The sequence below is a fragment of the Branchiostoma lanceolatum genome, chromosome 1 (genome assembly GCF_035083965.1).
Source record: "Branchiostoma lanceolatum isolate klBraLanc5 chromosome 1, klBraLanc5.hap2, whole genome shotgun sequence".
Taxonomy (NCBI): domain Eukaryota; kingdom Metazoa; phylum Chordata; class Leptocardii; order Amphioxiformes; family Branchiostomatidae; genus Branchiostoma; species Branchiostoma lanceolatum.
Genome location: NC_089722.1, coordinates 2441414 through 2456517, shown reverse-complemented (window position 1 = coordinate 2456517; position 15104 = coordinate 2441414). Strand labels below are relative to the sequence as shown.

Sequence of the window (15104 nt, the reverse complement as noted above, 5' to 3'; positions counted from 1 at the left end):
TACTTCATTCACATCCCAAGTAAATGTGCACATAATAGGCGGTGTCGGACACAATTTGAATGCGTCTATCACAAAACGTCTTACCAGTAGGTACGATCCAAAAGGATGACTCTCCAGGTGTAGATGCGTCGTAGATATGGCCGGTCTGTAGACGTTTGAAGTCCTGTACAGTAACTGTACCTATCTCATACAGGGACAGTAGAAAGTCCAGCACTCTGTTCAGAGGTGCCGAAATGGGATTCAAGTCGCCTGGGGCTGTCCAACTTGACCGGGTTGGGAATCTTCCCGAATAGGGGTGGGTACCGGTACCGTGTACCGGTACAAAACCGGTATTTCTTAATGGACCGGTCCCAAAAAACCGGTCCGTAAAAAATCAGTGGACCGGCCTATGGACCGATTAGAAAATTCATAGTACCAGGCGGCCACATAACTGGTCTAAGAAAATACAAAACAGCAGATTTAGCTTCGTTTTCGAAGACGTTAGCTGTGAATTATACCTAGAAACACTTAAAGGAATAGTAAACAGACGGCGAGAATAGTATAATTATAATTTTGAGACAAAGTGCAAACCTAAGAAATTATATCGTTCCAGACATGACGTTTGGAGACTTTTGCGTGTGCCTCGCTCTCCAAAATATGATGTACTGCGACACTGCTATAATCAGGTACAGCCCACTACAGGTACAGGTCCGGACCTGACCCTCTGGACCTGGACCTGGACCGGACCTGAATTGTTTGTACCGGTACCCACCCCTATTCCCGAACTTGAGCCACCACCTAGTGCACCTGCACCCCCCAAAAGAAGACAAAAATCGCTCTGGGAAGGACTGCAACGGAGGCTATATAAGGCGGGCCATTATGATCTAGCTCAAATCGTAAAATCAGTTTCTGTCACAACAAAAAATGCTACATTCCCTGGGGTTACACTGGGTCACGGCTTGTATTTTATTACTGGGAGGAATGATAACGGGACTAAAAAAACGTCTCAACGTGATTCTTTAAGCAAAAAAAAAAAATATCGTATTTTTTGTGTTTCTATACGTATTTCTAAAGAACAATCAATAAAGTGCTATATTCTTCTGTGTGATTTTTCAAAATAGATACATACAAACTTATATCTTAAAAAGAATGGCCAATGACATTCATGGGACGTTCCTCCCACACGTTCGAATATGACACAACAATCGCGCCGTTGCCACGGTAACCAATGGCAACAAACCCATATCGATCGCAGCTGCCTTACAGCACAGATCACGAGAACGCGATGGCGTCCTTTCAAAGGTAATTACTGGCCTTTTATTCAGTCAAACCAACCAGAAAAACAACTGAGTTGTTCTAACAGTTTGCAAATTAGCCAGTGCGGTGTTGTTGTGCGTTTGAAAATTAGTTGAATCGAAAGCAAACGGAAGTTCTCGGATTTTTTAGACCACGGCTTACGAAGGTTGTGCTTGAAACTAGACCACGTGTTTGCAGAGAGCATAATATGCTTGCTGTCAAATTGTTTTGACGGTTCGCCGAAGCTTCTAGCTTAGAATATATGATAGTGTAGCACTTTACACAATATGAGTGCTACGGCGACTGTTCATGGCAATTTTCGCTGCATTTTGTTGCAGATACTGACCCTTCTCTTTGTTCTGTTACCTGTTAGATAATTTGTTTAAAGAAGTTTCGTGCCTACATGTCATGTGTGCTAAAAATATGGGCCTCAATTCGTCAAACTCTGTAATTTCTTCTAATTGATATGTCATCGGATTTCTATCGTTTGTTGTGAATAAGTTCAGACCAGTGCTGACTTCGTTAGGGAATTTGTTGGCAAATTGGAATATGTTTTCGTAGCGTTTTATCAGTGCTCAGGACTTTTTTGAGACTTAATCAGTTTAGTTTACTGACTTTAAAACGTTCACTTGATTGTATTGTGAGAAGAGCGTTGTAACTTTTCGGAACCGCCGTTCTGAAGTATCCAAGATTAGTAAGAATATGTCACATTGTAAAACAACTCGCATTCCGTCAAAATAACCACCATATGTTAGTGTTATAGCTAGCTAGAACGATTTAAAAAATCCATATTAGAAAAATGTTATTTTGGCAATTTTACTACCAGTAAACTGCGGTGTTAGTTGAAAGCTAGGAGGCCTAGGTTAGTTACTAAAATCGGATTGTCAGTTCTTAGAAAGGGGGAAAAACGTAACATCGATAATGTAGCGATGCATTCGACTGCTAAGTTTTAGACATCCGGCATCGAATAACGTTACTGTACATGAAGGACTGGGAATTTGTAATGTTTCTTAATGTATCTCCTTGTAGCAATGGTGATATCTGTCAACAAATTTGCTTTATATTTCCTAAACAGCACAAGAAAACCTGTTTTGTTGTTGGAATCGTCTACATGCATGCATAGCTTGGTTTAGACTTACTGATCGTAACTTAGCGGGAGGAATATCAACACACCTCGCCACATGTCAAAATCATTTTTTGAGTAAGTTTGGGGATTTATGTCATCTATCCTGATTGTTGTTGGCGTTTTTACACTTGATATGAGAAAATCTGTCAGTCTTTATATCTAGCTGTCAAGCAAAACTATAAAAAAATTCATTTGCTGGTTAAAATGACCACACACAAACAAAGACCATTCCTCCCGCGCGTTCGAATATGACACAACAATCATGCCGTTGCCACGGTAACCCATAACAACAAAGCCATATCGATCGCAGCTGCCTTACAACACAGATCACGATAACGCGATGGCGTCATTTCAAAGGTAATTATTGGCCTTTTGTTCTGTTCAACTTCCCTGGTAAACAACTGAGTTGTATTTGAAGATACAACCGATCTTCTAGTGGTGTGATTTGGCCTTTTTGAATTGTTTTGGTCGTTGAAAAGCGAATTTTAGCGGGCGTTTCTATCGCTAAATTTCATAATGTTCTATAACTTAGTACAACACGTGTTTGCGTATTTACAGAGGCGAAAAATGACCTGTCATTGTATAGAAAGGGTTGTACATGGTAGATATTTCTTGTTTACATTGTTCATTGTTCTCATTGAAAACATTTGGATTATTGAAAATTTTCGTTAGCGATATTTGTCCTCTTTTTGTAACTATTTCCAAGCCCATTTTACTGTTTTACAATGTTACATAGAACAAATGCCTTCTCGAACGTGTGGCTGTTTCGTCGTTTACTTGATCTGTGTTGTAAAATCGACTAAGATTTACTACGGATAAGCCTCCTATAGAAAAATATCTTATTTCAATTTCTTCTGTGGTGCCTGAAAGTATACAAGATTAGCGGATGTCATTCCTCCTACGAAGTAACCTGTTTATAAGATATCTGCTCTCCGGTACAAATATTTCGGTAAAGGTTACTCACATACTGTATTTGGTGCAAAAATCCGTGTGGCGACCAAGCGCGTTAGAGCTTCAGCGTGAGTTAAGATATCATACGAACAGCATCTACGTCAAGGCCTTTGAAAGGTAACAGTGTTGGAATATTCAAGTCGTTGACATTGAGTTAATGAAATAATATATAGGCTGCAACAACCGTGAATAAGGGGGAGGGGGGCTTAGAGTGCTAGCACACAGGACTTTCTGGTTAGATAGTTAATGATAACATTTTTTCACGTTTCAGCGACTTTGACGACTATAGTGATGACGATGAAGCCCCAAAGCAATCGAGGTAAGAAGTGAAAAAATTAACACTGAAGTGATTGTTCAAAATATGATTGTGTTTGGAGAGGGGGAGGGGGGTGAAGTGTTGTGGAAAGAAAATTACTTTTTTTTTCTGATCTGAACTGTCATACACTTGTCTTACAATGATATTGTTTTACAGGATGCCCATAATCTATGAAGAGTCGGACGACGAGATCAGGTAGCATTCAATTGAACAAAGATATTTTCTGGTGTTGTGTATATTTTTAGGGTTGTGTATATTTCCTCTTATACATTTCCTCTAATATATTTTGCTTTCAATCATTTATGTAAAAAGCTACTTAGATATAGATATTCATGTAGGAAAGACACAGCATGTAGGAATGGATTGGAGTCGTAAAATCCCCACATAAGTCAACATTTCTCACAAAAGATGTTCGACCGTAACAATAACATTTCTGAGCCCTGCAAGTTGTAAAACTGTTTTAACGTAATTTCTCATAGTCTCCTTATTTCTCGTATGCAGGGATTCAATCACTTTTTTTTCTGATTATTTACTCCAGTGATTGGGTGTGGGACAGTGACGACGGTGTTGAGGATGAGAAAGAGAAAGAGAAGGAGGAAAACAAACTGGAAGATGAGGCGACCGCACAGGTGGTGAAAGAGGAGAGGGAGAAAGAAGAGGATGCGAAAGAGGAGGGAAAGAGAGAAGAGGATGCGAAAGAGGAGAGGGAGAAAGGAGAGGATGTAAAAGAGGAGGGAAAGAGAGAAGAGGATGGTGACCAAGAAGAGGGAGAGGGTGGAGACCAAGAGGTAGGGGAGAGAAAAAGGGAAGAGGAAGAAAAGATCACCTGGACACCTCCACCTGGATATCCACCTCTGTGGGAAAACAGGTAAAGTTGACACATTAAAAATTCTACTTTTTATTTTAGTTTTCACGTTTCTACCATTTGTGATGTCATGAGGGTAATCCTCCTTAATCTAAGTCATGTTGGTAAAACTGGAAGCTTTCCTAAAAAAAGAGGTATTGAAATAACCTTAAACAACGTCTTCTTCTAACAGTTCTTCTGATGATGAAGACGACGACACAGATGACGTGAAGAAGCAGATGAAGAAACAGCTGAGTTCACAAAGGGCTCAAATTGAAGTAAAGGAATTGTAAGTTGACTGAAAACCCTTTTTCACTTTTAGTCAGTTTTTCATCATTTCAGTCCATTCTTAGCTTTCCACTTTTATCTTGTAATCCATTTCACCAGTATATTTTGTCTCATTATAATTGTGGATACATATTTATGAGAGTGGATGTTAAAATGTTACTCAAGAGTGTTAAACACTAGAAGAACTGCCAAGAGCAATGGAGGACATGAGGGACTGGCGGGGGAGGGTTATGTTCGTCTGTGACACTCTCTCGACAAGATGATGATGAGAGTGTTATTTATGGGTATTTATGAACGAGAAAAAGTAGAAATATAGTCTGGGAATAATAACATGCAAATCATTCCTGTTGCAGGCACATTGTCATTCAGTCGAAAGAAATCAAACGGCTGAACAAACTGAAGTCTGACCTGATCGATGAAAACAAAGAACTGTACGCTGAAAACAAACAACTGTACGATGAAAACGAACAACATATGAATGAAAAGAAACAACTGAGCGATGAAAACATGTACCTTATTCGGTAAGTCCTTAAAACTTAATGTCTCTTGTTTAGAAATGCCTTACCCTTTAAGTTAACAAGCCCATGTTAAATGAGATTATGTTTGATAAATGTTTGATTTTAAAGTTTTGTTACTCCTTTTTAAGATTACGATGTGCACAATGTGCTACTAACATCTCGTTGTTAGTTGTTCTTAAATGTCGTGTGTAGCTTTTTCAGAAAAACTCAGAAAGTCCAAATAGTCTTTTCTAGTTGTTGCTAAAGATATTGCGACTACAATGATATGTTATCCTTATAAGTATTGTTAATTACTTAGTTAACCATGGAAGAGAGAGAGCATACTGAATTCAAGCTGACTTAGTCAATGAGTAGAAGTAGTAGAAGGTTTTCATTTTCATATTTTTTTTTTCTTGTACAGCTCCAAGTCAGTCTTGTCAGCCAATGAGAAGAAGTTGGGAAAGTGAGTATATCACAAGTGTCAGCAGTTGAATTAGACTTCTGCATGTCCATTGCCTTTCTAAATCATGTTGTTGCATGTAACTGAACTGTGCTGTTCTCACAAATTTCTTCAATTCACAAAAAAAAGTCATTACATAAGGAAGACACACCTAATTGATTGTAAAGTGTACATCTTATAGTAAATTACAAGGGTAACACACTACATGTTAAATTGTATCTCTGTTTATGTATACACTTAGTTTGATTTTTTATAGAAAATATTTTACACTGGAATCCAAACGTTTGTCACCTACAGCCTGACTACTGCCCTGAAGTGTGAACTCCAAGAGCTCAAGGCGAAACTGAAAAAGTCAACTGACAAGAATGAACGGTAAGGAAATATTTCATAAACTTCACGTTTCATGTGTTGTTTTGACATACATGTAAGATGCTAAATATGTCTATGTTTCAGTAGGGACATGATCATAGTTAGGGAGAAAATGTCTCCCTTTCCGTTTGTATAGTTACTGTAACTATTGTTATCCCTTCACCCACATAACAACAGTGAATAACTTTTGGCCATTTTTGTGCCGGTAGTGCAGTTTCTGTCTCTTCTTCCACAGGGTGCAAAACAAACCTTTCCAATCCAATAGCTTTGGACACCTGCAAGGCACATACATAACGTTACAATTGCTCTGAAAACCGAGGATCTTCTTTAGATTTCGAAACATTTCATTACATTTTGCAGAGATCTGGGAGAGATGAAGATGGCAGAAGATGAGTTCGAGTCAACAAAAATGTTCCTGGAGGCCGAAGTTCAACAAGAACAAGAGGAAAATGCGAAACTGAAAAGGTATGTATTTCCGTACAGTAAGTTGTTTTAATATTTGTTGTATAACATGCATGCAAAATAAGACATATGCCTGCTCAGTTTACCAATTATGTATTATAGAATGACTTGTACCTTAAATCATTAAAAAAACTTTACTGCTCGTCCAAATGTTATCTCTGATCTCAAAACATTGTTTCTCAATTACGAAATATGAAATACAATCCTCTAGTATTTTTTTTTTGAATTTTCCGAAAGAAAACGATTCAAGATAGGTTCATGGAAATTATTGCATCAGCGAAAGTAAAAGATATCTGATTTGGGAATATCAAAAGCACAAAGGAATTTTAGTCATCCATTGCAATAAGATTGTTTACACCTTGAGCATTTCCCTTTATCTTTAATCTTGTTACAGGGAGATAGAAGAGACAAAGAAGGCATCGGAAAGATTTGCGGAAGTTAAGGAGTTATTTGAAGCCACGGTCGAACATGAACAAGATGAAAACGCACGACTGACGAGGTATAACTTTTCCTTTATAATTTAGTTTTCAATTTGAGTTTTTTTAATGCATATGTGAGCATTGTTACTCTAAATATATAGGGGCTAACCCAAATCTTTAGATCTGATTTTTTTTTAAAAATAGAACCACTGCGTTGAAATAATTTTTATTTTTAGTCCTACATTTATTTGCTTAAAGATGAAGATGTGTTAGCTGCGGTAGAATGACCCAGGCATTTTTTCTACAACTAACTAACCTTTCATTGAATAACGGTCCTAACTTTCATGTGGCATATTTATTACAAAGTTGACATTTTTCTTTACAAATCATCTGCAAACCTTAGCGTAAATAGCAACTATCAGTTCTGGTCTAAGTCTGTTGAATTCATGTTTTCTGCATTTTCCAGGGAACTGGAAAAGACAAAGGTTGCAGCCAAGGACTTTGCGAAAGTAAAGGCGTCCCTCCAGGCTGATGTACAACAGGAACAAGCTGAAATCGAAAAGCTTAAAAAGTATGTAACGTGTATTCCCGTACAGCCCCCTTTGCAAAAATACATAATAATAAGTTTATTGCAAATTCATGCCCGAAGGCTAAATGCAAATAACATACATAAAAGAACAGCTGCAGTGTACAAAATAGGTATAAAAGCTGCTTATCTAAATTATACAAATAAAATTGCCTATAAGTAGTGAAGGGTTTGACTTCTCTTTTGTAAGCAATGGAAGACGTAATGTCCCACCTTTTCTATAATTTGTGGGTTTTTGGTAGTTAAAAGAAGAATAGTCTTTTCTTTGTCTGTAAGCTTAGGGAAATTCGGATAGATTTTAGTGGTCTGGGTAGATGAATGAATGAGTGAATGAATGAATGAATTTATCATTCATGTAAAACTTTGCAGCCCTATGGCTAAAGTATGCTTTACTCACATCAGTTTCAAAAATAACGCTATCAGAACAATACAAATCAACTTCACACAAAACGGCACATATTCGGTAGGATTAGAGTAACAAAACAACTATTATGGACGTCACAGTTGCAATTTTATCATCATCAAATAGATAAACCATGCCCTTGAAAGGATCTGCTTTAAAAACAATGGAATCAATTAACTTGTCATTCTTAATGTAATTACTGACGTTGAAACAATTTTTTTGCAAGTATGATGTCGACAAGACCGAGAGTTATCTAGCCATGGAGCCCTTCTTCTACCTGGGTTAACTAATAACACAACATATTTTCTGCTTGTTGTAGAGAGCTAAAAGAGACAAAGACAGCTTCAGAAGGATTTGCAAAAATAAGAGAGGCTCTGCAGGCCACAGTTCAACGTGAGCAGCAGGCGAATGCAAGCTTGAAAAGGTATGTATTCAATTGAATGTTATGTCTTTACATAAAAGCCTTTGATAAAAGTATTAACTAGTATATAGACATGTGAAAGATACCTGTTCCTTTTATAAATAAACAGGTGTGTTTTCTATAAACAGGTGTTTTCTGTTCTCTTTGTTTAAAAAATAATCATAAAAATTCTATTTTGTAAAATGTACAAATGAATCAGTAGTTATTAGTATTTCTATTCCATGTTTTTTTTTTTAGTTTAACTTCTTTTGTGTGACAAAATCACCGTCTGAATGTTTTGTGAAGTCGTATTTGTAATTTTTTTCAACTACCCGAACAAGCCATCAAACAAACATTAAGGATTTGACTAGACTTGATGACTACGTTTTATGATTAAAATCAGACTTTGAAGCATTGGGTGTTTTTTCTCCGAACCAGGAAACTGGAGGAGGCAAAGAAGGCATCAGAAGGACTGAGAAAAGAAAAAGAATCTCTTCAGGCCGAAGTTGAACTTAAAGAGGACGAAAATGCAAAGCTGAAAAGGTACGTTTGTATGCCGCTGATTCTAATTTTGATTTCTCTGCACAAGCTATCTTACGGTGCATTCTATACTGAATTCACCCCATGATTGTCATCAATTCTAAAGCTCCTTTTTTTCTATTTCAATGGACTTGATGTAGGGAGCTAGAAAAGACAAAGAGGGCATCAGAAGAATCCGCTCAGGCCCTTCAGTCCACAGTTCGCCATGAACAGGAAAGTGCAAGGCTAGCAAAGTAGGTTGTGCATTGTATGTATGATTTGAGGTTAACATGTAATGTGTCCAATAAGTAATAAGGAAATAATTATGTACACAGTGAACCATTTTTCAGAATATGATTTTTGGCTTTAAACATAACCTGCGCATGCGCTTGATATTTCTTGAAATGATAGGTTTTAATTATCTTTAGCATAAGTATCTTTTCAGAGTACTGTGGATTGTGCTTATGATATCCACACTTATTTCCTGTTTACTTTTTTTCTTGTCAAAGGGAACTAAAAGAGGCAAAGAGTGCGGCAGAAGGTTTTGAAAAACTAAAGGAGTCTCTTGAGTCTGGAATTCATCAGGAAAAAGAAGAAAATGCAAGGCTTAGAAAGTATGCATTCCCTTGCAACCTATTTATTGATATCAAAGTTAATTCAGTACATATATATGTCAGTAAAACATGATCGTTGGTGTCTGAAAGGCTAATAATGTTATCTAAAATGTAACCACATCAGACTCTTCTATGAATTTAAGATGCAAAGCTATTTGATAGTTTTAAAATCTATGAGGATTCTCTTAAAAGTTAAACGCTGTCTTTTTGATACGTGACTAGTGGCCAGTCAAAAGATAATTTGCGGCATTCATGCCAAGTATACTGCATGCATTTTCTTTTAAACTTTTCAAGAAAATTCTTCCACCCGTTCCCGGTGCCAATGTTTTATTCTATTTCGTTCAGAGCACTCGAGGACTCAAAGTCGGTCAGGGAAGATCGTATAACAGGGAGCAAGACGGAGATACGGGACATGTTGAGAGAAGAGCTAGGGTAAAAACAGTTCTAATCATGTTCATCTAGATTACACTAATGAAATCAATCAGCTGTGGACTTGACTTGCATCTGCCTAAGGATGGGAATCTATGGAAATTTAAGTGATTATAAGACAATGTTCTTGGTTGTTTTTTTTTTCAAAATTTTAGATTAATTATTTATTTATAACTTGGATTGCTTAATCTTTCGAAATCACCATATTCTTTTTTCAACTAGACGTCTTTTGCTATTGCAGGAAACTGGAAACGTGTCGAGGTGCATGCAGCAACAAAATTGATGCTTTGAGAAAGGAAAATGCGGCGCTGGAGCATTCAGTTAGCTTTCTCTCCGACAGGAACAACAACCTCGCCAGGTGATTACAATGCACTATTTTCTGTCTAGATATTTTACACTCACCTCATACATGTAGCTGTTTTTAATTGTTAAAATAGTAAGCCAATTCTTAACATTTGTGTTTGTGTGTGTGTGTACGCTTGCGTGTGTTCACAGTCAGTGCAGAACTATTTTTAATTTCTGTTCTTTATTTGATTGAAACACACTCTCTTCCTCTGTGTGTGTATGTGTGCGTGTGCGTGTGTATCTGTACAATCAGTAAAACCGCCCAGCGGCGTAAAAAAACAGCTATGTGTATGTCTGTGTGTTCACATTCAGGGCAGAACTTTTTAAATTTCTGTTACTCTGTGTTTCTCCGCATGAATTGAATACGGCGTCTTTCACACAGGGAGCTGGAAGACAACAAGAAGGTTGCCCTACAAAAGGAGACCCTGGAGATAACTGTGAAGAGACTTACCTTGGTCAACAAGAAACAAGCAAAGTAAGTGTGTGTGTGTGTGTGTGTGTGTGTGTGTGTGTGTGTGTGTGTGTGTGTGTGTGTGTGTGTGTGTGTGTGTTGTTTAAATGTTAAAACAAAATCAACACTTTAACATCAGTATATGTAACTTCGTTTTACAGACAATTTGGTCAATTCAATTGAGCTTTATCAATGAATTCTCCTGCAATGTGTCTTTGATCGTGACTTGAAAGATAAACTGCTAATCTATTATTGCAGGAAAATTGATGCCGCAAAAAAAGCTTACAGCAAGGTTCTGGTGACTCTAGAGAAGTTGCGAGAAGACACGGACCATAGCAGCATGACAGATGACACCGAAGACACATCTTCAGCTGGGTCTGAGGAACTGACAATGGACAGAAGCACATCAGCTAAGTGAGTGGTGGATTTATATACCCCGGCGGATTAATGTTGACGGAGATTACGTTATATTTTTTATCACATTCGTTTGTCTATCTGTTTTAACTTTTTAGACAGATTTGATAGGTTTGTCTATATATAGATGTAAATATATGTGGCCTCCGTCGGTCAGCATTGACCGTGGTAAGATCCTAATTCACAACAGCCCTACAACATCGACTATGGCTAAACAGCCCTATACGAGAATGGCAGTCTCTGCCACAAAAATCACATCTGTAAGCTGACTCATTTCTGTTACAAAGCTCTTGGAAAAAAAAGATGTAAAACTAGTGAACATACTGTATGATTGCTTCTATTGTGTTATTTCTTTACGATTTGGATCTATTCCGAAACCTCTTCCCGCGAAAATTCATTGACCTAAAAGTAACTAATTTGTCAACACAGGGAGCTTGCAGACCTCAAGATAGCAGCACTGGAGAAAGAGATCCTAGAGACAAAGGTTCAGAAGCTAACTGTGGAAAACAAGGAACAGGCAAAGTAAGAAAAAAGTGTTTTTTTACAACTCTTAAAAGCTGGCACTATTACCAAGGAAAAGGAATGGGTTCTAAAATGTTTCTTTGGCTGTAGATCTAGTTTGTATCTAATCGATATGTGGCATGATCCTGCAGCCACTGTTGACATTCAAAGCATCATTATAATATATTTTCAATGACAGCATGTGAGCTTGGGATTCTACACTGATGTCACTAAAATCTTTATCTTTTGTGCATATTTGTACTAGATTAGTTTATGAAACTAAGCAATGTAAAATACTGAATTAACATTGCATTGTAATAACTTTTTTTTACCTTATCTGTCTATTCAGCACCAATGAGCACACGACTTCATGTATTTTATCACTGTTTCTGTAATAATACATACCAACTGTAAGATTTAAATTTTTTGCAATTAAACAAAAAGGCTGCTTAATCTAACCTTATTTCAAAGCACTATATGCAGCTGTGCACAGAATTTTTGAAAGTTACTTCACACTCTGACAGGGTCTTACATGTGCATTATCTTAATATTTAATGCACTGTTTCTGGGAATTTTCTCTCGTTGACTGACACTTTCAAGTCATTATTGATTACTAGTATTTGATTTTTGACCTCAACTACGTTAGAATTTCTGTTCATTGTCGCTTTTATACTTTTGCAGAATGTTAGAGGATAAAGAGCAATTGCAAGCTCGTCTGGACTCCAGCAATAAGGCAATCCAGCACTACCTTCGCGGGAGCGAAATGTTAATGGCTGATAATGACAAGCTAATCAGGTAAAATACAATCACTTTCTGTTGCTTACGTTTTGTTACAACAAAGGAAATCATGATGTGATAGTGTAATGTAAGTTGAGGGAGCATGGTGCGGTAAGCACACAGCCTCTATTATGGAATAATGTATTACAAAAGAAAACGCTTTTTGCAATCACAGTATTAATCAAGCCATTATTGGAAGTTCTAAGGTATCATTTGTATGCGAGATAAACCTAAACACACAATATATAACAATGTCTCTAGCTTTCTATAAAGTTTAAATTTACCACTGCACTAATTTTTTCAATGTTGTCGAGCTAATCATTAGACATTGACTATATTGACATCTATTGTTTTTATAGTAAAATGGAGAAGGCCCAGAAGGCCCAGAAGGCATCAAGCTACAAGATTGCTGCGTTGAAACAGGAAAATGAGGCCTTGAAGGGCTCGCTGAGCTCTCTGACTGACCAGAATAACATTCTCAACAGGTGAATTAATAACAGTTCGGAAACTACTTCTTGATGTTTGATATTGTTTTATTGAGGGCTTCTTTAGAAATGTAACCCATGTATCAACTGTACTCTATGCCCTCAGAAAGGGTGTTCTTAGGCATTTTATTTTTCAGGTGATGTCTTACCTTTACTTTATTTTTTCTCTTAATTCATGTACAGAGGAATAGCAGACTTCAGGGGTGTGGTGATGCACATGGGCGATGATGTGTTCAGGAAGGTCTGTATCATGTTCTTCTGTCTTTAGTAAGGCCTGCACCGTGTTGTGTTGTCTTTAGTAAGATCTGTGTCGTGTTCTGTTGCCTATGAAATCTTATTTCTTCTGGTATTTATATTCTTTTACTTCTGTGAGAAAACAAAAGGTAAAATTTGTTTCTCTGCTTTGAAAGATTACGAAGGGTCTGCTAAAATACATGTTTATCTATTCATAATTTATATAAAAATGAATCAAAATGTATTTTTTAGACTAACTCTGCGTTTGTGTAGAATTAGAATGCATCACGTTGCAGAAAAAAATTCGTACAAGATCTAAACATGATACATGTTTTCTCTGAATTGGTTGATGTTGTAAATACCATTTAAACTAATATTTGTTGTAACCCCTATACAGAATAAAGGCGAGGCCACCCCGTCCAGACGCCGGATAGGGGATCGGAGCTCGAGAAGACTTTTGTTCGAAGATAGTGAGGAACAGGCAGTTTGAATAGTTTAAGAGTATGCTAAGGCAGTTCTTAGTTTTATCTTTTTTTCCAACTCTTAAGAAATGGAATGTGACAAAAAGTCAATGTTTGCTGTATGCTTGTTGCAAAGATTGTTTTATATGAAAGGCTGTAAAAAGAATCCCACCTTATATTTAAATAGTTAACTAATCTATCATTCATGTATACGTCAAACTACTGGTTTTACGGAGAAAACAATGAGCTGGTCTCATTGAGGGTATTTTTGCAGCAAATTAAATGTATTTGTCTGAAATGTCTATGAAACCGTGGTGGGTTTACACAAATGCATGTAAACGTAAAACTTTGAGTATGTGAATGTGCAGCAGATAATATGTTCAAAGACAAAGGGCAGGGCGTTTGAAGCAGCAGCTTCTACGGATGCTTGGAAGTAATCTTGTCATACCTTGCCATACAGAATGTACTGGGCTCATACATTACAGTTGATCTTACTGTAAGCTGACAATACTGCATCGTACATTTTATTAACTATTTTTGTACACTTTTAACCGGTCGACAGAGAACACAATAACAAGTATGTGGAACATAACTTGATATACAGTGAATCATATTTTGTGAAATGTCTGGTTTTGATACCCATTTTACATATTATATGTTTCAGAATGATCCATGCAATTTTGTCTTCAATGTGTCGATACTTCAGGTTGCAGACCACAGTATTTTGCCTATAGGGATTTACATGGTTAAGGATCCCAACGGTTTAGTTTAAGTTCACAGCCGAATAAGTGATTTCTTAGGCTCGATCACTAAGCCGCACAACGGTGGGTCCAAGTAGAAAACATATTTTTCCCCAAACCTTACTTAAACCAAAACAATGTTAATGCGCAATTGTGCACTTGAATATACGCACAAGTGTGACAGGGCCCTAGTATAACCAGCTTCTAATGCTTGCGCACGGCGCCTGCGAAGCTGGTGTGTCACGTCGAATGGTGGTTTATGCCGGCTATATCGGAAACATGAGCTGGTTTGTTACGCTGAAAGGATGTTATATTGCCTACACAGGCAAAACTACGAAAACCACGCTCTCCTTTTTCAGCACTCGGTTCCAGTGCTGAAAGTGGCTTCAGCACTGGAAAACCAGTGCTGAGTTAAGTTCAGCACTGGAAAACCAGTGCTGAACTTTCTTCAGCACTGGAAAACCAGCCACACTCATAGCAAATGAATGTTGTGACATCTGCCCCTAGACTATAACATTCTGTGTGGCTCCACCGACCACAGATGTCACAGTTGACAAAGACTTCGCCATTTTCCTCATCAATACTACACACACATGCAATTTCATCTGTCTCGGGGGGCTCAATCACAAAGTAAGTAAGTTAACAAGTGACCATGCTGTACTTCTTACGACTAATACTTCTCTCAGCACTGGTAAGAAAAACGTTCCAGTGCTGAAAACACCGTTCAGCACTCGTTTT

General features: G+C 37.4%; 1 protein-coding gene across 1 annotated transcript; it reads left to right on the top strand.

Annotated features, from left to right (window-relative positions):
• The first annotated feature begins 3622 nt into the window (after positions 1–3622).
• Positions 3623–13655, top strand: LOC136425249 (flagellar attachment zone protein 1-like). Its single transcript, XM_066414063.1, has 23 exons — positions 3623–3671; positions 3825–3863; positions 4207–4536; positions 4706–4801; positions 5154–5321; positions 5719–5760; positions 6055–6129; positions 6487–6591; positions 6983–7087; positions 7474–7578; positions 8316–8420; positions 8835–8939; positions 9077–9169; positions 9425–9529; positions 9875–9961; positions 10200–10316; positions 10686–10778; positions 11013–11168; positions 11598–11690; positions 12351–12464; positions 12806–12931; positions 13115–13172; positions 13563–13655. Exons 2-23 carry the CDS (start codon positions 3826–3828, stop codon positions 13653–13655), a joined length of 2409 nt encoding a protein of 802 aa, XP_066270160.1. The 5' UTR covers positions 3623–3671; position 3825.
• The last annotated feature ends 1449 nt before the right edge of the window (positions 13656–15104 follow it).